Source organism: Littorina saxatilis, linkage group LG2 (assembly GCF_037325665.1).
Source record: "Littorina saxatilis isolate snail1 linkage group LG2, US_GU_Lsax_2.0, whole genome shotgun sequence".
NCBI classification, from domain to species: domain Eukaryota; kingdom Metazoa; phylum Mollusca; class Gastropoda; order Littorinimorpha; family Littorinidae; genus Littorina; species Littorina saxatilis.
In genome coordinates, this window is record NC_090246.1 from 59,341,513 (window position 1) to 59,365,409 (window position 23,897).

Below are 23,897 nucleotides of genomic sequence, written 5' to 3' on the forward strand. Positions count from 1 at the left end.
TGAACAGAAACTGTCAGTCAACAAAATGACAATCACTTGCTGATTTTATTCCCCACATTCCCTGTCAAGCTGGGAACAAAGCATGAACAAACACACTTCTCTTTCACGCAACACTTACCATTATGACGATATATCCACTCGCAGCTCCATTTATATACACAGACGATCCCTCTCTACCTTACCACAGTAAGGTCAACAGAATAATTTGAACCAAACCTTATCACAGCATAGCAAATTCACCAAAACACAACACTGATTTCATGAATTAAATACATGCCCAAATTTACAACATTGAAGAATACATTCTTAAGTGAATTTCCAGTTCCCATGAATTGTACAGAATTGTGTTAAAAAGTAATATTAGTTCTCAAATTTATTGCTACAGTAATTTATTTTCTGTTTCGAGCCTTCATTCCTCCCGTTAAAGGCGGTCGTCTACATTTTTGCTTTTTTTCAATAATCTTATGGTTAGATTTCGCTAAAAAGTTATGTCAGATGATGAATGAACCATGGGGAAAAAAGTTATAGAAAAAAATATATATGTAAAAAATTTTATTTTTATTTTTGGGTAGCGTGACTCACGCTTCCAATATTTTGTTTTTTGTTTGCTGAGAACATGTGCTTTGCCTAATCAAATTCATGTCACTATGTTTATAGCCACGCCCAAACAAGTGCAGCAACAGTTTGACACTGGAGCGCTGTCCACGCTTTTTTTTAAACGCAATGCACGGGATTTGAGAGGAGTTTTGTGCTTGGCATTTTCCACATAAGGATATCCTACTATGAGTACTGCGCTGGAATGCTACAATGAATTTTCAAACGGCTACACTGGCTTCGTCTTTCCTGATCGAAAGGGGGTGTATTGTTGATATTTGTAGATAATAGACTCTGCATTTTAATGGTCAAATGGCGATTTCGGTATAAAAATGTAGACAAGGACCTTTAAGATTCCCTGAACTCAAATCACTGAAAGGTTAGATACTTCAGTATTCAGCTTTTAACAAACATACAAATTGTTATCCCTCCAAAATGTATACCATAGCAGAACCAACCCACAGCACAAACAGCAAACACAACTGTAACAAAGTGAAGAAAGTTCCAGTAAAAGGTGTTGTAACCCACAAATTCAACATTACAATTATTTATCAACCCACATGACCATGGATACATCACACACACACACCACCCCCCCCCCCCCCCCCCCCGGGAAGAATTTACCCGATGCTCCCCAGCATGTCGTAAGAGGCGACTAAGTGTTTCTTGTATAGAATATAGTCAATTTTTGTAAAGATTTTAGTCAAGCAGTATGTAAGAAATGTTAAGTCCTTTGTACTGGAAACTTGCATTCTCCCAGTAAGGTAATATATTGTACTACGTTGCAAGCCCCTGAAGCAAATTTTTGATTAGTGCTTTTGTGAACAAGAAACAATTGACAAGTGGCTCTATCCCATCTCCCCCCTTTCCCCGTCGCGATATAACCTTCGTGGTTGAAAACGACGTTAAACACCAAATAAAGAAAGAAAGAAAGAAATGGATACATCCCCCCCCCCCTTAATTTGCTCTTAATTATTATTTCCAAGCAAAGGTGAATCAGTTTTTAGTTGCTTTTGATGGTAATCCTTGTTCCCAGTTATGATCAGTATAAAATTAAAATAAAAAACAAAACTAGAACAGACCAAAATGTTAATGATTTATGTTTTAGTACATGCACATGTATCATCACACACTTTTACCCCCCCAGTAAGATGTGGATACAATGTAGTGAGCTGGATTCTGTTTCTTGACACTAACCCAGAAATCATGCCTAACTGCAAAAGGGCCCAAGCATCACTAGAGCCATCAAGTTACTTTTCTAGAGTTATTCAAGACCAGTTTAGAAACGGTCTACTTTAAAATTAACTTTCCCAGCAAACATAGCGCTGCTATTGCTAAGCTGTACATTTTCAACATCATTATTAAATATGTTTTGGATTTCTCTGCTTTTTGAGTCACTTGAGAAAAAGTGACTCTATGTAATCGGTCAGTGTTAGTCTGTCCGGCCGGCCGGCCGGCCGGCCGGCCGTCCGTAGACACCACCTTAACGTTGGACTTTTCTCGGAAACTATCAAAGCGATCGGGCTCATATTTTGTTTAGTCGTGACCTCCAATGACCTCTACACTTTAACGATGGTTTCGTTGACCTTTGACCTTTTTCAAGGTCACAGGTCAGCGTCAAAGGAAATTTATTTATTTATTTGTTGCTTAACGTCCAGCCGACTACGCAGAGCCATATCAGGACGGGGAAGGGGGGGATGAAGGGGGCCACTTGTCAAGCGATTCCTGTTTACAAATGCACTAACCCATTACTTGTGTCCCAGCAGGCTTTAGTAAAACTAAATTAATACCTACTGGAAGATTACCAGTTTCCAGTATGTTAAAATAGGCTTAACCTATCTACTGCTGGACTTACATCAGAACACTAACAGATTAAACTATACATGAATCGCGAGACAAGCGGACAGAGAAGAGATTTTTGGAAAAAATACAGGTGAATGAGCAAGAAGGCAGAAAAAAGAAAAGAATTCATGAAGAAAAAGAGAGCATGACAGGAAAGAGGAACCAAAAATCTACCTAACAGCAAACTAGAAAGCTCCTGCGGTTCCAAAAACAGGAGGGGCCTTTAATTTCATAACCGCAGTGCCCCACTGCGGGAGTCAAAGGAAAAATTAGACATTTTATATCTTTGACAAAGTATCTCGGAAACTATCAAAGCGATCGGGCTCATATTTTGTTTAGTCGTGACCTCGAATGACCTCTACACTTTAACGATGGTTTCGTTGACCTTTGACCTTTTTCAAGGTCACAGGTCAGCGTCAAAGGAAAAATTAGACATTTTATATCTTTGACAAAGTTCATCGGATGTGATTGAAACTTTGTAGGATTATTCTTTACATCAAAGTATTTACATCTGTAGCCTTTTACGAACGTTATCAGAAAAACAAGGGAGATAACTAGCCTTTTCTGTTCGGCAACACACAACTTAACGTTGGGCTTTTCTCGGAAACTATAAAAGTGACCGGGCTCAAATTTTATGTGAACGTGACTCATTGTGTTGTGAATAGCAATTTCTTCCTGTCCATCTGATGCCTCATATAATATTCAGAACTGCGAAAGTGACTCGATCGAGCGTTTGCTCTTCTTGTTTGTCTATGCATTGATCATTAATTAAGTTAAGGCTAAAGTTTTGGCATTTACCAAGGAAAGAACACCATGCATCAGAAGCAGGCAGCATTTTGTCAACCTATGAAAGAAGCTGTGGCAAGTGCAGGTCATTACTCAGAACCAAATGAGCCAGCATTTTGATTATTAGTTAATGTTAACAGACTTATCTATTGACACTAACTCACAACCTCTATTGTCAAAATAATTATACTTCTGCAGATGTCTATGCAGCAAGTATACTCATACTTGTACACACCTAGGACTAGATAAACACAAACTAGATAAAGGAAACAAAACTGCTGAAGTTTGTGGGTTTTTTTTTTCATTTAATGATGAGCAACAGCCAATTTGCATGGGTGGGACTGAAAAATGTCATGAATCCTCAACCTCAACTGAACCAAAAAAAGAGAGAGAAAAAAGAGGCCACACTCGAAACCGGATTTCCGGCATATACCAGAAGAATCCCACAAATGAATTTGTCTTTTATACAGGGTATCTGAAAAGGCAAAGGACCAAGCAGTAAAGCTTAAGCCTCTTCAAACAAAAATGTTAAATAACAGAATGCAATTAAATGAGAGAAAAAGAAAATACATATATCTGGGAAAAAGGAAAATAATGACTAAATAAACAAGATTTGGGCAGCTGGGCCTAAATATTCTCAAACTAGCGTGCAGTATAATGCAATAAGAAATTATTGTACAGCTGTCTGAAAGGGTTTTAAGTTCAGCATAATTTGTAAAACTAAAAGAGCAATGTTACCATCACAGCGACATTAGAATGCAGAATTTAACCCCACTTCATTGTAAGCTGTAGGAATGCATCACACACATTTTAAAAATTATTTTTTATCACATAAGGCATCAGCACCACACTCATCCCATGACTGCACATAGAAAATAATCTCTGTAGATTGCATTGTTGCACCCAAACAACATTCTTTGTTTGAATTGTATTCGTCAGAGTCTTGAGACTGTCAGCTGATCACTGCATCAGAGAGTTGATCTGAAAAACAAAACAAAATCAAAAGAAATGTCAGTTTTGAAATATACACTAAAGAAACTGCCAAGAGTAGACAATGATTCAGCAGCTAAGCAACAGCGTACTGTACAGAGACAATAAATTACAAATCTATATTCAAGAGGAAAAGGTACTGTTGAACAAATAACACAAGCACACATTTACAGACAGACAGGCAGGCAGGCAGAGAGGCAGGCAGACAGACAGGCAGAGATAGACAGACAGGCACACACACACACACACACACATCTTCAAAAAAAGAGTGAAAAACAAAAAGTTTTAAACAAATTGCATCAAGTGATATGAACACATTTGTTCAATGTGTCTGCTTAAATGAATGAAACTGCTGAAAATAGATTTTTTGCACCAAGACTAGTAGGTCCTGTGCTGGCAGAAACCCTTCAAATGACGGTTTGCACTGGTCAGATAAACAGATTTTTTTCATTTTAAAGCCCATTTTTTTAAAGAAACATCTATATATTTTGGAATTCAGGAAATGATAAAGAAAACAATGCAATCATGTTTGAATCTTTTATTGCGATTTTATTTCCAAGTAGAATTTTAAATAACACATTAGGTTCCACTTCCACGTTGAAATACAATCCCAAAGTCCAAACCGGGTCAAAGATTGTTTGACAAATATGTTGATGAATCAGATTGACATGCGTTCGCCACAATGGGGCCTCAACTGTTTTTATGTGTGGACATGTCATAAAAGACAGTTATCGAGAAAAACAAACAAAAATATATGGCGTGCACACACACACACACACACACATACACACAAACATCCCTCTTGATTCCCTGTCTGCCAGAATACATTTAGTAAACTACTGACTGAATGTAGAAAAGCTTATGAAAGATGAGTGCACAGTTTGTATCAATGTTAAATATATACTAAAAGTTAAAATATAAATCAACTCTTGACTTGTCCAACACCTTACCTGTTGTTTGTACATCTCTTTGACGTCGTCCAAGTCCAGTCTTAGTTCCTGAACCTGCTCCTCCTTCTCTCCATACATCTGCAGCAAGGCGTTGTACCGCCCGTTCAACCCCTGAAGAAATAAAAGAACAAACAAGTCGCGTAAGGCGAAAATACAACATTTAGTCAAGTAGCTGTCGACGTCACAGAATGAAACTGAACGCAATGCCATTTTTCAGCAAGACCGTATACTCGTAGCATCGTCAGTCCACCGCTCATGGCAAAGGCAGTGAAATTGACAAGAAGAGCGGGGTAGTAGTTGCGCTAAGAAGGATAGCACGCTTTTCTGTACCTCTCTTTGTTTTAACTTTCTGAGCGTGTTTTTAATCCAAACATATCATATCTATATGTTTTTGGAATCAGGAACCGACAAGGAATAAGATGAAAGTGTTTTTAAATTGATTTCGACAATTTAATTTTGATAATAATTTTTAAATATTTAATTTTCAGAGCTTGTTTTTAATCCAAATATAACATATTTATATGTTTTTGGAATCAGAAAATGATGGAGAATAAGATGAACGTAAATTTGGATCGTTTTATAAAATTTTTTTTTTTTTTACAATTTTCAAATTTTTAATGACTTCTTCTTCTTCTTCGTTCATGGGCTTAGACTCCCACGTTCACTCATGTTTTTAGCACCAGTGGATTTTTACGTGTATGACCGTTTTTACCCCGCCATTCAGGCAGCATACGCCGATTTCGGGGGAGGCATGCTGGGTATTTTCGTGTTTCTGTAACCCACCGAACTCTGACATGGATTACAGGTTCTTTTCCGTGCGCACTTGATCTTGTGCTTGCGTGTACACACGAAGGGAGTTAAGTCACTAGCAGGTCTGCACATAAGTTGACCTGGGAGATCGGAAAAATCTCCACTCTTAACCCACCAGGCGGCAGCGGCGACCGGGATTCGAACTCACGACCTCCTGATTAGGAGGGCGACGTCTTACATTTTTAATGACCAAAGTCATTAATTAATTTTTAAGCCACCAAGCTGAAATGCAATACCGAAGTCCGGGCTTCGTCGAAGATTACTTGACCAAAATTTCAACCAATTTGGTTGAAAAATGAGGGCGTGACAGTGCCGCCTCAACTTTCACGAAAAGCCGGATATGACGTCATCAAAGACATTTATCAAAAAAATGAAAAAAAAGTTCGGGGATTTCATACCCAGGAACTCTCATGTCAAATTTCATAAAGATCGGTCCAGTAGTTTAGTCTGAATCGCTCTACACACACACACACAGACAGACACACACACACACACACGCACGCACATCACCACGATTCTCGTCTTGATTCCCCCCTCTACGTTAAAACATTTAGTCAAAACTTGACTAAATGTAAAAAGAAAGATTAATGTAAAAGCTATTTCAAACGCAGCAAAGAATCATTTTCATAACCGTAACTTACACTTTTTACATTTAGTCAAGTTTTGACTAAATGTTTTAACATAGAGAGGGAATCGAGACGAGGGTCGTGGTGTATGTGTGTGTGTGTGTGTGTGTGTGTCTGTCTGTCTGTGCGTGTGTGTGTGTAGAGCGATTCAGACCAAACTACTGGACCGATCTTTATGAAATTTTACATGACAGTTCCTGGGTATGATATCCCCAGACGTTTTGTTTTATTTTTTCGATAAATGTCTTTTATGACGTCATATCCGGTTTTTTGTAAAAGTTGAGGCGGCACTGTCACACCCTCAATGTTCAATCAAATTGATTGAAATTTTGGCCAAGCAATCTTCGACGAAGGCCGGACTTCGGTATTGCATTTCAGCATGGAGGCTTAAAAATTAATTGATGACTTTGGTCATTAAAAATCTGAAAATTGTAATTAAAATTATTTTTTTATAAAACGATCCAAAATTACTTTTATTTTATTCTTCATCATGTTCTGATTCCAAAAACATATAAATATGTTATATTCGGATTAAAAACAAGCTCTGAAAATTAAAAATATAAAAATTATGATTAAAATTAAATTTTCGAAATCATTTTAAAAACTATTTCATCTTATTCCTTGTCGGTTCCTGATTCCAAAAACATATAGATATGATATGTTTGGATTAAAAACACGCTCAGAAAGTTAAAACGAAGAGAGGTACAGTAAAGCGTGCTATGAAGCACAGCGCAACCGCTACCGCGCCAAACAGGCTCGTCACTTTCACTGCCTTTTGCACTAGCGGCGGACTACGTTCAGTTTCATTCTGTGAGTTCCACAGCTTGACTAAATGTAGTAATTTCGCCTTACGCGACTTGTTCTTTAATTTCTTTGGCCCCATGGTTAATATTTTTATTTAGTGTACTACTGTAGGCCAGTGAGAAATTTGAATATACTGATCAAGTAGCTGTTCACTCAAGACACTGTGTGTGTGTGTGTGTGTGTGTGTGTGTGTGTGTTTGTATGTGTGTGCGTATGTAACTTCAAAGTGAGAATGTGCAAATGCGAGTGTATGCTTGCCTGTCAGAGTATATATGCACTCATGAGGGTGTATTAACTGGTGCTTGTGCTCACTGTTATGAATGCTATACATCTTTGAAATGTGCCTTACAATTTAATTTACACCTTAAATAAGAACCATTAAAAAGTAAAACAGTTCCTTTGAAAGACATGTCGTGATCTCAACAACGACAACTACCAGTCAACAAGTAACAAACAGCACAATGCTACGACAGCTCTCACCTGATATTCTGCGCGAAGTTTGGGCAATTCCTTCACTTCATCTTGCAGTTCCTCATTCTGATTGGTCAGATTTACAAGCTCTCTAGCCATCGACTCTCGGGTGCGTTCCAGCTGCTGAATTTCCGCCTAAAGCAAAGACAGAGAAAGCAATACTGTATCAACTTCCTGAATTGTCTCTGTTATTCTAGTGAGTAAATTCAAGCTGTGTTTTATGAGTGAGCAACCAATCCTTTGTTCCGCATTTTGGTCCATTCTACCCCGATATGTGAAGGCCATCGCTGTTTGCACAAAGCTTGAAAACAATTCATCATTCTTGCAGGAGAAAACTACAGCCAGTTACTCTGAATCTTGTTTTCAGATATGAAACCACTTTTTAGCCATATCATGCCCAGTAATGTATATATCATTCACCTCTACTTTTCTAGACATCACATAAGAATATGAGTTGTATGTCATCTCTCTTGACAAAGCCTCAAGTAATAAGTCGTCCATACTGTCATGCATTGTCAAGATGAGAACTAACAAAAGATACCACTTATGATCCTCGGTGTAGCTTCAACACCATTATCATTTCTTTTCAGTACTGTATCTCAACAGTCTAATGGATTATGGCCTCTGTCTATCCACACAGAATGAGGACGTTCGAAGAGGCAGCACAAACATACCTGGAGTTGTGAAATCTCTCCTTCACGCAGTTTGAGCTGTGAGTGCAGGTTCTCCATCAGAGCAGAGGCCCCGGAGTTTCTCATGCTGTCGTACAAGCTAGTCTTTGGCCCAGAGGGTGTTGCCATCATGAAACCTTCCCCGTCATCCTGCAAGACACACAATACTGCAATTGCATTATGTTTCACGATTCAATCAAAACTTTTCAATGGTATAAAAGTTACGCCAGATTGAAAAAAACCACCTAAAACCAGTTTATCATGCTCAAACTTTATTTTTCACACAAAAAGATCTTCTTTGAGTGCAAAGTTTTAACAATTTGTCATTTGAACAAACAATAGATCAATTGCATTATGTTTCACAATTCATTCAAAACTTTTCAATGGTATAATCATAAAAGTCATGCCAGGTTTAAGAACAGCAACAGGCACATGAAAAGAATGAAACGAAAGCAGATAACCAAATAACCTTATTTCTCCCCCACAAGATCTGCTGTAACAGTTTTAAAATTAGTAAAAAGAAAAACTGTGTTTACCCTTCTCCCCTCTGTTTCACTTAATGGATAAGGATTGTTTCTTTTCCTGATATTTTCTTGATGCATCATCAGCCCCAGAAATTAGAGATGATAAATTACTGATGATAAATTACTGTTAAACTGTGTCAACTCACTTGTCTTTGAAGCCATGTAGGGGTAGAAGAACGCTCGCTGAAGCTGCTGTTCACGCTTTCCTGGCGTGAAACCGATACTGGGGATGGTGTGCCTCGAGATCGTGGGCGTTCCCTCTCCTGTGCAGACAACACAATCATTTAATAAAACATTAAAAAAAAAAACGTGAAAAAAAAAGAACACGCACGCGCACACACACACACATGCACGCACGTACACACACACATGGATGCACATACACACACATCCATCAATAACCTGAATGGACTGTAGAACACTGACCATGATGCGGATCTGTTCCTCGGCCACTGACACTCTCTGTTTCTCTGCTTCCAGACGATTGCGTTCCGTCTCCAGCTGTTGTTCAAGGAACACCTGGCAGAAAAGATTAAACAATTCTTTCTTTACCACAGTTTGAAACTTTTCCTCTCAAATTGGTACTTGCATTTTTAAGGGGGCCATGCATGGTTTCTGAATAAAACACAGGGTGAAGCCAATATAGCTTACCCCAAAAAGGAAAGAACTGTACAGATACAAATCTCATTCTATAAAAATGTGAAGAGCTACTGGGTACAAATCAGAGATATTGTCAAATTCTTCATGATCAAGGCAGTTGGCTACAAACAACCAACCAAACAAACAACCAAAGAACCAAATCAACAAACTGCCAGACTTACCTTGTCCTTTCGTATGCTTGCAACTTCCTCCGACAGTTTCTGTTTTGCCAATTCAAGCTGAGCAATGTCACTGTAAAAAATCCAGACACAAATATGAATAATAATCAAGAAATCTTGTTTTCTTTCTTTGAATGTTGCATGCACGTGTGTGTGCAAAATTCTAAGTTATGGTTCAACACTGGTCAAATAAGACAGATGAATGCATAGAATGCGAGGTTAGCCAATACTTGATGAAACATCATGGAATACAGCCAGACAACCAGGCCGGCTATCAGATAAAGATGGAAGTGAAGAAAGTGGATGGGATGAGATCAGGTACATGATGAGAGAGAGAGAGAGAGATAGAGAGAGAAAAAGAGAGGAGAGAGTGGGAGCGAGAGGGAGAGAGAGAGGTAAATAAAGACAAAGAGAGAGAAAGAAAGAGAGAGAGAGAAACAGACAGACAGACAGACATGGAGAGACAAACAGCTACAGGGAAACATTTTGTTTTGTTTTTTAAAGCTCAAAATTGCAGTTAGTTAAAGCCTTCATCTACCTAGCCCTGCGTTCCTCCAGCATATCAATGCGTCGCCTGTCGTTTTCCTGCTGTGCTGTCAACTGTGCCTTCTCCTTGCGTAGCTGTGAATTAGACGCTTCCAGCGCTGCGCAGCGACTGCTGACCTCAGCAAGTTTCTCAGTGGCTGATCTCTCTTTTTCCTGGGCCAATGCCAGCAGAGTTTGGGCATCACCTGTAAAACACAAACATTGAGAGGATACTTTCCTTCACTGAGTTTCCATTGTGAAGAAAAACTGATGGTAAGAAATATAGAAGTGGTCGTATATAGGCCAATCTCTCCTTTCAAAACTCTAAATTCAAACACCTATCATGAAAAATAATCTTTAGGTTTATGCTCTGCTTTGAATAACTACTGACCATGGATGATTAATCACGCCTGCCACAAGTTTGGACCTCAAACACTAGGAGCTACTGTATCTCTGAACAATTGACTGTCACAATTCAGAACAATGGTGACTGCGCATGAGAGAGCGAGAAATAAAAAGACCAAAAAATACTGTACTCACGTGTTTGACGAAGACGAAACGAATAAAAAATCACTATTTTATTTAGTGATTTGTTATTCGTTTCGTCTTCGTCAAACACGTGAGTACAGTATTTTTGGGTCTTTTTTATTTGTCACAATTCAGTTAAGGATTCTGTGTAGACAGAAGGTAGACAGCCAAGGAAAAGAGTTTTGTAGAGCTGTCTGATGAATGGTTATCTTCAACATATTTACAAGCCATGCACAGATCTGTGTACCGTACTTTCCGGGTCATAAGGCGCGACTTTTTTCCTCGAGTTCCTGCGTCTTGTATAACGACCGCCTGAGTACCAGTCAAACAACTTGTGATAATGCATGTTTCAGCTACTAGGTACTGCCCTGGCCAAGTTTCCTCAGCTCTCAAGCCACCCAGCTATCACAATGGACCTGCCTTTGATCTCGCTGCACACACAGAGCACACATATTTCCACTCTGTTAAACTCGGTCACTGACCGGTCACTGACCCCGGTGCAGGAAGTGTTTCCTCTCTCAGATATGACAGGGGAACCACCTCTCATGGCAAAAACTGGGTCATTTCCACTCTGTATTCTTCCTTTGATGTGCGGCTTATTTTCATTCTTCGACCCTTTGTTACCGGTATACTTTTTCAATTTTGGTGCGCCCTATCGGCCCCCTGCGCCCAATGGGTGACTGGATTACAATTTTTGTTAAAAAGAAGGGGGTGCGCCTTATGCGCTGTAGCGCCTTGTCACCCGGAAAGTACGGTAAATAATCAGCTCAGTCCAATATGAAAAATACTTGTCCTTGACATATTTTCTGAAATATCATTTTGTGAGTTCATTAAAAAAAGAAGAAAAAAGATAAGTAGATAGTTCGAGGGACACCAAGAGGCAAGATATACAACACACGTACTAAGACGCTCGGCGAGGTTCCTCTCCACTCTCTCCCAGGCCGCCGCTTGTATGCTGTGGGTAGCCTGGAGGTTTTCTATTTGACGCAGCAGGGGTCTCGTGGCCGACGTCACGCTCTGGGTCAAATCCTGGCTGCGACTCTCATCCTCTTGCAACCGCTGGGGAAAGAGAAAGCAGATGTCAGGATGTTTTAGGACCAAACATCACTTTGCCCAAGGCAGACAATACTGACAGTTTGTGGACCTCTTTGGGCCAGAGCATAGTACCATTTTTACCTATTCAGGCCTTTATCAAGGATACTTCTACTGGTGTGAATCAGAACGACGCAACAAAACAACTGCCACAATGTCAAAGAGAGTAACACATTTTTAAAAATCTTTTTTTCTGATAAGCGACAGAACTTATTGCCAGAAGCCAGACTAACAGCTACTGCTGAACAGGCCACTTTAGCCAAAAGAGAAACTGTTAGAGGGGAACAAATCTGAAAGCAAATCAAAACACATGCACCGTAATATTCAAAACAGAGCTTGTTTTACCAAATAATTGTAGAAACACTGGTTTCAAGCTGTACACTCATAATACAGCATCAACCGTACACATGTGCATGTGACATATTGGTTACTAAAATGATATTTACCATTTGGAGATCAGAGTTCTCCTGTTTTAGCATCTCCTCTCGTCGGCTGTGCTCCTTTTCCATGCGAGCGAGGGACATGCGCAAGTCTTCAATCTGTAGAACATTGAAAACAGATCACTGAAAATCTAAGGAAAAACTGTTTTCAGATGCCACTAATGAACTCAAAATGCCTTATAATTTCATATCTACTCAGGTGCAAAATGATTCTATTTGTCATGGACATGTCTCCACACCATCTAGTCTGCCAAACTGCAATGTTGTCTGTCTTTCTGCTTGCCTGACATCTCTACCCAAGTCTCTTATTAAGAACTTTTAACGACATACATGCAGAAAAAAGTTATTCGAAACAGGTCTTACCATCTAACCATTTCATTTCCATATTTTTCAAATTGAACAAAATTGCCCAAATTCCCATTCAACATTATCTTTGACAAACTCTTTATGTATTGTAATGACAGTACCTGCATAATGAGCGCCTCCCTCTCTCGCTGGTGTTGCTGTCTCTGCTGCTCGATGTTCATCTTGAGTTCCTCCCTCACCTGCATCTCAGCACTGAGGGCCGCCTGCTGGGCCCGACTGTCCTGTGTGGCATTGCTCTTGTGCAGCTCTGCTATCTCTCTGCAAATGTTTGGTGAAATGAGCGCAATCAAATCAAACAGTGATTTTTGGGGGTAGCTTTTTCACATAAAGACAAGATACCATAACAGTGGAGCACCAAGGCAGTGTGTGACGTTTCAGCCTGATGCATCTTTACAAACCTTGTGAGTGAAACCAACTTTGAGCTGAAATGTGCCTTTAAGTTAACTGTTCTGTGAGAAAACTGTACATCTTTTCACTGTGTGGGTAATTTTGACTGCAATGAAAAGAGAACATGTCTTTCAAGTCAAATAACCGACAAGGAGGATTGATATCCATGTAAACATTAAAATGTACACAATCAAACAAGTAAACAAACCGACAAACAAACCTGCAGGTAAAATTACCAGAATAACAAAAACACTGGTGGCAGAGAACTCACTTGTATGAATTATCCAATGTTGCCTGAAGTCCCCTGATCTTCTCATCCGCTGATTCCACTTCAACCTGTAACCAACGTATTCATATTAAATACCACAGCTGGGGGCAGTTGAACCTAGCAAACCCTTTCTTGACAAAAAAGAAAGAAAAAGAAAACCGAAGACATGCACAATAACTGCACAAATAATGACAAACTTACCTGGATAAGTAAAGTCTACTTATTATAATTTTGTCCATCACAATGTAGAGGGGAAAGGAATCACAAAAGCAAAAGTCAAGTCAAAGGGGAAGATAGAACCTCATGTGTCTTGACACAACATAACCTTACAATCACATAACAATCCCACCCCATTGCTCACATGATAAATCAATACGTGTCCATAACATTAACAGCACTACGTAAAGAGGTTTATGCAGGTCTAAATATATGTTCATACACATATCATGTGCACTACAAACTATCATAATTTTAATCAGTTGTACTTGCCACTGAAGTACATGTATCAAACATGTATTGAACAGGGTTACAGTTAAGTCTGTAAGAAAACTATACCTACCGTCAGTTTTGCTTTTTCCTTTTCCATAGCCTGCACAGCAGCATTTAATTGTTTGATGACATCTGAAAAAAGACAACAAATTCTGTTACACATTCAGAAAGAGTAAAAAAACATGTTATATAACATAGGTAGTGAATATAACAACACAACTGGTTTTCTTACAGGCACTTGTGAAACTGAAAGCATGCAACACAAATTTGGACTTGTTAGCCATAAAATAAACTTTCTGACCTTTATGTTAAAATCAATTACTCCCTTTTGTTCAGAAGGTAAACTGTTAATGTACACCATCAACTTAATGAGGACCTTCACACAAAAATCAAGTCTTGTTGTCAAGGTAATGGTAGTTACTTCCCCTTACCGGCAGCCCGCACATGCGCGGGACACACTACCGGTATAATCATTCCCCACTGAAAACACCACCTTCAAAACATTAATAACGTTTGCGGGGTAGGTAGGGAGGGTATTTACTATGTGCGTTGAGTAAGTATATTAATTAAATGAAAATTTATTTGTGAAATTTTCAATTAAATAACATATTCTTACGTCAACTCACATATAAAGCAGATTGCTACTTAAGGTGGCGGGAAACTCACGTTAATTTTTAGTAAGAATCTGGCCTGCTGCAACCATGGCTGGTAAGCAACTACTACCATCCTGGCGGGTACTGGAGATGTCCCGCAGATAGTAGTTTAAAGAGACGTCTGAACACAACCGTGTTGAAGAAGGGAATGATTATACCGGTAGTGTGTCCCGCGCATGTGCGGGCTGCCGGTAAGGGGAGGTAACTACCATTACATTGACAACAAGACTTTGTTTTTGTTTGGGAGTTACCTCCCCCTGTTACCACGGTCAGTACTTCAATGTCTAAGCATCTAGGAAGTTAATTCCTATATATGTGAGTTGACGTAAGAATATGTTATTTAATCCATGACTCCATTTTGATTCAAAAATCCATGACTCCATTTTGATTCAAAACTCCATGACTCCATTTTGATTCAAAAATCCATGACTCCATTTTGTTCTGAAGCTCTCAGACTGCAACATGCATCCAGCAAGCACGCTTCAAATTTGCTGATAAAAGAATAGCGTGAGACAGTTTCTACTAAAATACATGTGACCTACCGGCCTGTTTCTTTTCCATGTCCTCTTTAGAGTCCAGCACTATCTTCAGTCTGTCCAGCTCCTCTTTTTGCTGCTCCACTTTCTTTCTGTTGACAGGCAAACATCACACCACTTATCTTGAATCAACTTTATGTGAAGATTCTCTGACTTGCATTTCATTCATGTGAACCACTTCACGCAAATGCATCAAACAGTACTTCTTAATTAACTCCGCTTTCTAGCTCATATTTCAAATTAAATTTATTTCTCCTCCAAAAATTAGTCTCTCCAAACATTAGGAAGAATTGGTTTTTTTTAACAGTTCTTGACTGCCACCTCTCCTCTAACTCCTCACATAAAGCTGACTTACAAAACCGCCATCATACACAAAACATACGGTTCTTCCATCTTGAAGGACTAACACACACACACACACACACAAACGTGTCTTTGTCCAACAACAACAAGAACAAAACGGGCAAAGCCCATACGACTCACATGCTTGACCTTGACATGACCTTGACCTTCAGGGTCAAGGTCAAATAACTAAACCTAGCAATGACATCATACACTAAGAACTGCTTTACACATTTTTCCTACCAAAATACATGTGACCTTAGGTCATCCAAGGTCATGCAACACAAAGCTGTTAATTCAAGACATAGGAAGTACAATGGTGCTTATTGGCTCTTTCTACCATGAGATATGGTCACTTTTAGTGGTTCACTACCTTATTTTGGTCACATTTCATAAGGGTCAAAGTGACCTTGACCTTGATCATATGTGACCAAATGTGTCTCATGATGAAAGCATAACATGTGCCCCACATAATTTTTAAGTTTGAAACAGTTATCTTCCATAGTTCAGGGTCAAGGTCACTTCAAAATATGTATACAATCCAACTTTGAAGAGCTCCTGTGACCTTGACCTTAAAGCAAGGTAAACCAAACTGGTATCAAAAGATGGGGCTTACTTTGCCCTATATATCATATATAGGTGAGGTATTGAATCTCAAAAACTTCAGAGAAAATGGGAAAAATGTGAAAAATAGCTGTTTTTTAGACAACATTTATGGCCCCTGCGACCTTGACCTTGAAGCAAGGTCAAGATGCTATGTATGTTTTTGGGGGCCTTGTCATCATACACCATCTTGCCAAATTTGGTACTGATAGACTGAATAGTGTCCAAGAAATATCCAACGTTAAAGTTTTCCAGACGGACGGGACGGACGGACGACTCGGGTGAGTACATAGACTCACTTTTGCTTCGCATGTGAGTCAAAAATTCCAGAAATGACAAAATATGAAAACAATACAATTCAACTCTAAAAAGCTTACTTTTGGGATGCAATCAGGCCTTCATTTTCTTTCTCTTTAGACCGTAGCTTTTTGATGATGTTGCTGTTCTGCAGCTGTTGCTTGGACAACTTCTCACCTGTAAAAAAAAACAAGATATACCAATGAGATCAAGTTCATGATCAAGAGCAAGAATAAGGAACAAATGTATTGCTTCATCTAAGGTAAAGTCCAGAAACAAGAGCATGGGTATTGAACAAATGCATTACTGACTTTAAAATATGTTGATCTGAGTTTCATGACGTTTACAGATTCAGCTGTTGACTGCATCATTTGCATGGAGACTGATTCAGAATCTCTCACAACCTATTGTCTGGAATTCTGTGAGCTTTCTTTCTTTGCTTATCTGATGCTTCTGATATGACACCACAAGGAGAGAGAAGAAAAAAACAACATACCTTCTTCCATCAATCCAGTAATTTGTTCATCTTTTTCTATCAACATGGCTTCCAAGTTAGTATCCTCAGCCCTGATGAAATAAAAATGCATTCACTTAAATACATTCAGTGAAAAGGACAGCTGAGAATGTGTTGGGTGAGGGTAGGGGTTGACTCGTGGGGATGGGGAGGCTTCCCCTAAGCTTCAGTTGTGATGTGGTGATCTCAAAGTCAATTTTTAGAAGGATTATCACACATTACTGAGCACACTATTCACTACTGCCATGATCACACGCCTTAACTGATCAGTAGCCTTACATGTTTGCCTCAGCTTTCTCAAGACACGCAACTCTTACACATCCCCTAAAACCCTGGGCAGAGGTGTCTTTTTCTGGAAATAATCTACGGGTTACCTTATTCAAAAAGAATTGGCATAACAAAGCAAAGAAGAAGGACAAAAAAAATGACCAAATAACCCAAGAAAGTTGACTAAATACCAATGTTAACTATACAAATTTCCTCCGAAAGCGGCGTATGGCTGCCTAAATGGCGGGGGTAAAAACGGTCATACACGTAAAATTCCACTCGTGCAAATATGAGTGCACGTGGGAGTTTCAACCCACGAACGCAGAAGAATCTATACAAATAGTTACACACATATCAGAGTCATGAACAAAAACAACTTACTTTTTTGCCAATTGACTCTGCGCCGACTGTAGCTGTTGCTTCAGTGTTTCCTTTTCCTGCGAAAAAAGATTAATCAGTGAACTTGCAGCAAAAACAAGAAAGCGGTATCATGTCAGATGCTGGCTTATCTGTGTCAGACTCAGAGGCAGTAATTTACAGATTACCTGGCTAACTACATTCAAACATTAGCACAATAATGATGTTTTAAGGATGTCTATTTTGTACTCAATTTGTTATGACATCAGTAGCAAACGAATCAATACCTTCAAGATGGCCTGATTTTTGCGTTCTGATTCTCCCATCCTGCGGCTGAACTCTTCCGTCAGCGCAGTCAGGTCTGCCATCTTTGCATTCTGTTCTTCTTCTGCCTGATGCAACTGACTGAAAATATCAAGAAACCAAAAGCTCATATAGTGCTTACACACATGCATGCACGCAAGGACACCCACACGCACTCACACACACACAAGGACAAACAATAGCAAACACTTTGTCGTCCACAATGAGTACATTAAAACAGGAAATTGTTGTCGACTCATCTAAACTTGCCTGTTTACCTATACCATGTTTAACCTGATCGCTGGCAGGAAATATGTGTATACAAAGCATTACCTGTATTTACCTGATTTGACAACTTACATTGTACCCATGATGAAAAAATGAATACACCACATGTACACAAATTGTTTGTTTGTTGTTTATCTTCTTCTTATGTTGCTGTTTATTTAATGGTTTGTTGCCCATTAAAGCAAGTTACCCAGGATGTCAGCTGACATCCTGCAGGCAGCGAAAGGGTTAAACATAAATATTTAGTAAAAGATCAAAAAAACATTGGACATAAGTATTTATATTAACAAGAACACATACTAGTGCCTCTAAAAACCAAACACAAATCACACAAACATACCAGAAACAAAACAAAAATCACGCTCACTCAGAAACAAAACAAAAATCACGCTTACTCAGAAACAACTCTGACCACAAATAAATGCACAAAAGTAATGTATTCCTCTTTCTTCCACCAGTCCCACTGAAATTGTTGAGTGGCATACAGTCATGTCAAGAGAGAAAACAGTCAAACCTGCGCAGTATGCTGTTGGCCTCCAGAAAGTCGTTGTTGTCTTTGCTGAGCTGTACCAGCTTGTTTTCCCTGGCCTGCAGGACTTCGGCCATCTCTGCCAGTTTCTGCAAACAAACACACACGCATGTCCAGCTGCCTGAAGATTGCTTAAAACTTTGCTAAAGCCCTCATTAAAAGTTCATGAAATCCTCTCCCTCTGTCTTTCTGGAGACATAAGATCTTTGTGAAAAAAGGTGGGTATCTTTGACTGCTGTATTTTCAACTGCTAGAATCAATATATAATGCCACATAAAAACTCTTTGAGGTTGGTCAGCACACACTGGAAACACAGGTGACACTGCAAATACTGCAGACTGGACTGAAGCATCTGTCCCAGCTTACACAACACAACACACACACACACACACACACACACACACACACACACACGTGCAAGTGAGTACAGTGACAGTGTGGTCAAGATATGTGCGACTGCTTCCTGCAAATACCACATGCCCACTTGTAAGATGAAATCTGCAAAACAATTCCTGCTCAAACATGCACACGCTCAAGTCCAAACACAGGTATCAAACTGCTTCTGGACATGGTGAATAAACACACACAACACCTTTGATATAACTGGAATGAAGATCTTCACTGGCATAAAAGGACACCCGCAATGAACAATTCTGGCTGCTTCCACAGGTGTCCACTGATGACCAGTGCAACTGCACCATGTCTATGCTATGCACGTCTTTGCCTCTTCTTCTGCACAAACCCCTTGCTTCCCCTGTCTTCTACCCACCAACCCATGTGCACACCCCTTCCCCCCCCCCCCCCCCCCATTCTGATTCCCCATGATGCTTTCTTCTAACCCCCTTGGACACATAAATATCATAATATGAAAACAAAGTCCAGCATGATGACAGCAATGTAGACCTGTTAAATATCACTCATGCATGTTAAAGACATTTCTATCCTACACGAAGATAACTGACATAAAAAAGATCGAAATTACAAAATCGGATTAACTTGCAAAAAGCTATCAGCAAAAAAGTCAGCCATAAATCTGCAACATCAAATGGCTACCATGACTACAGCTAGTATGTTTAGATCAATAATGCAGAATGCTACTATGTGTAAGCAGTGAAGCTGTTTTTTGACTGAGATAGACGACACACCTTTTAGTTATTCTTGGTACAGAGTCATTACTGAGAGCATAGCTAGAGCAAAGTCTTCTTCTTTTTCTTCTCTTTCGCTGCTATAGCAGAGTGAACAGCATCTAAAGTCAGTTCCTAGGCTTACTACAGTAGTCTGGTGGGATTGTGACAGAAACATTCTGTATCACTAGATAACACCACTCTGCACCATCCCAAATACAGAATGCATGCAGCTACCCAAATGAAACAGGGTGTTGGTACCTCAAAACAGAGTTGCCCTGAGAAATAAAGAAGCTATACCAACACTGCTAATTTTATGTAGCTATGTAAATGTCAAATGTTTTAAAAAACTAATTCAATATATTTTTCTAAACACTGGGCATTCCAAGCAACATTGGGGTTAAAATTGCATCAAGTGAGCCTGAATGATGTGAATCAGAAGACTTAAATATTCAAATTGACTTGCTTTTCAAGCAAATGATAAATCTGCACCTTTCAACCAAATTCATTGTCTTATTTCCATTTCATACTCAGGAGGAGATGTGGGGCGGTGTGTTACTGTCAGAGAATAATACCAGCAGAACAGCATTATATTCAACGTAAAGTGTTATCAGGAGAAAAGTAACACGCTCACTGCATTCTCTAGACTGTAAAATGTTGAAAGACATCCAACTGCTATGGCAGATATGATAACAAAATAAACAGCAAAAAAAGTCATTTTAGTTTGGCCACACTACTTTTTGTCAATTTCTGTGTGATAAGGTGTTGAACTTGCAATGCCCAAAATACAATCTTTATCAGTGTTTTGGCAAGGTAAACAGATGTACTACAATCAAAATAACTTTTATAACCACAGAAGATATCAGAGACTGTATCATAGAAGGATTTAGTCAGGCTCCAACGCAACAGAGGTTTTGACAAAGTTTACTTCTGTCTCTGTTAAGTGGTGGTTTTTTAATCTTTGAAACAAATCTTCATTCTATTACCATGGCAGAGTTAACTGGCCTTTAAGCAACATTTCAACCACAACTTTGTGTAAAAACCAACCATAAGAAACTGTTAATTGCAAATTACAATTCAGTAATAAACAATACTGTGATAGGTAAACATTTGGTTAGTTTGTGTTCTGTAAGTGTAACATTTATGAGTGGAGTCATAACATAGAGACAGAAAGCTTAGAACCAAAGGAGATCAAATGTGTCTGCTAGAGAGAAAGAGACAGGGTGGGGGGGGGGGGGGGGGAGGGGATAGAGAGCGGGCGGGGGGGGGGGGGGGGGGGGGAGGGGAGAGGATGAGAAAGAAGATGAGAGGTTGTGAGGAGGGGAGGGAAGAAACGAGACATCTACACATAGACAGAGAGAAAGAGAGAAAGAGAGAGAGAAAAAAAAGAGAGAGAGAGAGAGAGAGAGAGAGAAATGGTATTGAGGAGGGGGGGGGGGGGCAAGAGACAGAGAGAGAGAGAGAGAGAGAGAGAGAGAGAGAGAGAGAGAGAGAGAGAGAGAAATGGTATTGAGGAGGGGGGGGGGGGCAAGAGACAGAGAGAGAGAGAGAGAGAGAGAGAGAGAGAGAGAGAGAGAGAGAGAGAGAGAGAGAGAGAAATGGTATTGAGGAGGGGGGGGGCAAGAGAGAGAGACAGAGAGACAGAGAGAGAGAGAGAGAGAGAGAGAGAGAGAGAGAGAGAGAGAGAGAGAGAGAGAGAGAGACACACACACAGAGAAGGAGGAAGGGAGAGGAGACAGAGGGAGAGGGAAAGAAACAGAGCTATCAACAAAGACACAGTCGCACACTGACAAACACAATCAGCGAGGAACAACATCAATAACCAGCATACAATGATACATATTTTGCTGTTGTTGAAAGAAAGTAAAAATATTTTTTTAAAGCATCTTACAGAAGATCTTAAGTTCATTGTGAAACGTCAGACACAGCCTGCTTGTTGATGTTCTTGTGTGAGAAATACAAACACAGGTGAGGATTTTTAGTTTCCGCCATGAGATGACTTATTACTGAGGTTCATGTGATAGCCGAGAGGTAACAAGGGAGTTAAATGCCACACAGTGACAGTAATACATACATTCATATCATAATTCTTCTTTCTTTCTTTCTTTCTTTATTTGGTGTTTAACATCGTTTTCAACCATTCAAGGTTATATCGCGACGGAGGGAAGGGGGGAGATGGGATAGAGCCACTTGTCAATTGTTTCTTGTTCACAAAAGCACTAATCAAAAATTTGCTCCAGGGGCTTGCAACGTAGTACAATATATTACCTTACTGGGAGAATGCAAGTTTTCAGTACAAAGGACTTAACATTTCTTACATACTGCTTGACTAAAATCTTTACAAACATTGACTATATTCTATACAAGAAACACTTAACAAGGGTAAAAGGAGAAACAGAATCCGTTCGTCGCCTCTTACGACATGCTGGGGAGCATCGGGTAAATTCTTTCTCGTCCCAACCAATATGGGACTCCCCCTAACCCGCGGGGGGCCGTAATTCTTCATGATAAATGTGAATTCATTATTTTAAAATCTCTAATACTATGAGAAAAGTGGTCTTTTTATGCAACAATATGCTTTGAGTTCCGTGTGATACCTTAGAGATATACATGTACTAGGGAATTTGCTTTACAAAATGTTATTGCCGTGGTCAGTTCTGGATCATTCTATAACTAATGTATATGTGTTCATTAATTTTTTCATTTATATGGGTGTCTGTTATGAATACAGTGAAGCTCAATTAACAAGCATAAAGCTGAATTCAAACAAGTCTTCTTCTTCTTCTTCGTTCATGGGCTTAGACTCCCACGTTCACTCACGTTTTTAGCACGAGTGGATTTTTACTTGTATGACCATTTTTACCCCGCCATTCAGGCAGCATACGCCGATTTCGGGGGAGGCATGCTGGGGTATTTTCGTGTTTCTATAACCCACCGAACTCAGATATGGATTACAGGATCTTTTGCGTGCGCACTTGGTCTTGTGCGTGCGTGTGCACACGAAGGGGGTTAAGTCACTAGCAGGTCTGCACATAAGTTGACCTGGGAGATCGGAAAAATCTCCACTCTTAACCCACCAGGCGGCAGCGACCGGGATTCGAACTCACAACCTCCCGATTAGGAGGCTGACGTCTTACCACCACGCCACTGCGCCCGTCAATTCAAACAAGTAAAACAGAACCACAAGATCTTTCCAAAACAGTCTTTCAAAAGATAAATAAATAATAGAATAAATAAACTAATTAATCAATAAATCAATAAATGAATAAATAAATGACAAAGACCACACTTATTCTGAGAGAAAGAACGCAAGAAAAAAGCATAAAAATGTAAAGTACCATAATTGGAAAAGTGTGAAATAAATCATAAAGGTGAAATAAGTGCATCTGAAAAAAAGCACTGAATTAAAAAATACATAAATGTGTTACAAAGCGAGGGATTTTTCTGAACAAAACGTAAACAAATGCATTTTACCTTGACCACATCTTTGTCCTGTTGGTTTACAGAACTCTGGAAGTTCACGGAAGTAAGAATGAGAAGATAAACACTTTTACACATTTACCAATTAATGAAATTAATTTATTTTAAAATGTATGCATTTTAACAGTAATATTAATCTTAGCTTGGCTTTTACATATCCTTTTTCTGACTTTATATCTATTTCATACTGCAAAGAACACTGTTAAGTTAGGACCACTTTAAACCACTGAAGTGAAATTACTGTCTATGGAAATAAATGTGACAATCACCAATAATGACCAAAATCACACAATCTGCTGTGCTTACACAGCTTAATTAGTTGATATGTCATACACATCTACAAATATCCATACACTTTTTTTTACAAATATCCATACACTCTAACTATTTCTCAGAGAGTTAATAAATAATTTACTGAAAATGCTTTGCAATGGTGCAGATCTACACACACAGTATACAGGTGTGTACAACATCTAATGTTAGTTTTGTTTTCTGTCTGAGAGGTGAGAGGTTTGTAGAGTAAGACAGACTGGTAAACCCTGAATTAATAACACATGTACAAAAGATTCATTCTTAGAACTCACAAAAAGTCACAATAAATATCACTCAACTTTTATCAAACT

General features: G+C 39.2%; 1 protein-coding gene across 7 annotated transcripts in view; it reads right to left on the reverse strand.

Annotated features, from left to right (window-relative positions):
- Nucleotides 1-31: 31 nt before the first annotated feature.
- LOC138959387 (TATA element modulatory factor-like) overlaps nucleotides 32-23,897 on the reverse strand; it is a 35,638-nt gene continuing 11,772 nt past the window's right edge. For 5 of the 7 annotated variants that reach the window (XM_070330842.1, XM_070330837.1, XM_070330839.1 and 2 more), the window contains exons 7-26: nucleotides 23,269-23,304; nucleotides 18,656-18,759; nucleotides 17,838-17,955; nucleotides 17,575-17,630; nucleotides 16,909-16,979; nucleotides 16,493-16,589; nucleotides 15,177-15,262; nucleotides 14,052-14,113; nucleotides 13,496-13,560; nucleotides 12,939-13,095; nucleotides 12,478-12,570; nucleotides 11,842-11,998; nucleotides 10,425-10,617; nucleotides 9,890-9,959; nucleotides 9,495-9,587; nucleotides 9,215-9,331; nucleotides 8,548-8,694; nucleotides 7,883-8,008; nucleotides 5,163-5,273; nucleotides 32-4,203 (exon numbers count right to left, since the gene is read on the reverse strand). In XM_070330842.1, the coding sequence (XP_070186943.1) occupies nucleotides 4,183-4,203; nucleotides 5,163-5,273; nucleotides 7,883-8,008; nucleotides 8,548-8,694; nucleotides 9,215-9,331; nucleotides 9,495-9,587; nucleotides 9,890-9,959; nucleotides 10,425-10,617; nucleotides 11,842-11,998; nucleotides 12,478-12,570; nucleotides 12,939-13,095; nucleotides 13,496-13,560; nucleotides 14,052-14,113; nucleotides 15,177-15,262; nucleotides 16,493-16,589; nucleotides 16,909-16,979; nucleotides 17,575-17,630; nucleotides 17,838-17,955; nucleotides 18,656-18,759; nucleotides 23,269-23,304 (1,980 nt within the window). In that variant the 3' untranslated portion in view covers nucleotides 32-4,182. The remainder of the gene's footprint in view (nucleotides 4,204-5,162; nucleotides 5,274-7,882; nucleotides 8,009-8,547; nucleotides 8,695-9,214; nucleotides 9,332-9,494; nucleotides 9,588-9,889; nucleotides 9,960-10,424; nucleotides 10,618-11,841; nucleotides 11,999-12,477; nucleotides 12,571-12,938; nucleotides 13,096-13,495; nucleotides 13,561-14,051; nucleotides 14,114-15,176; nucleotides 15,263-16,492; nucleotides 16,590-16,908; nucleotides 16,980-17,574; nucleotides 17,631-17,837; nucleotides 17,956-18,655; nucleotides 18,760-23,268; nucleotides 23,305-23,897) is intronic. The other 2 variants (XM_070330844.1, XM_070330841.1) reach the window with 1 other exon arrangement.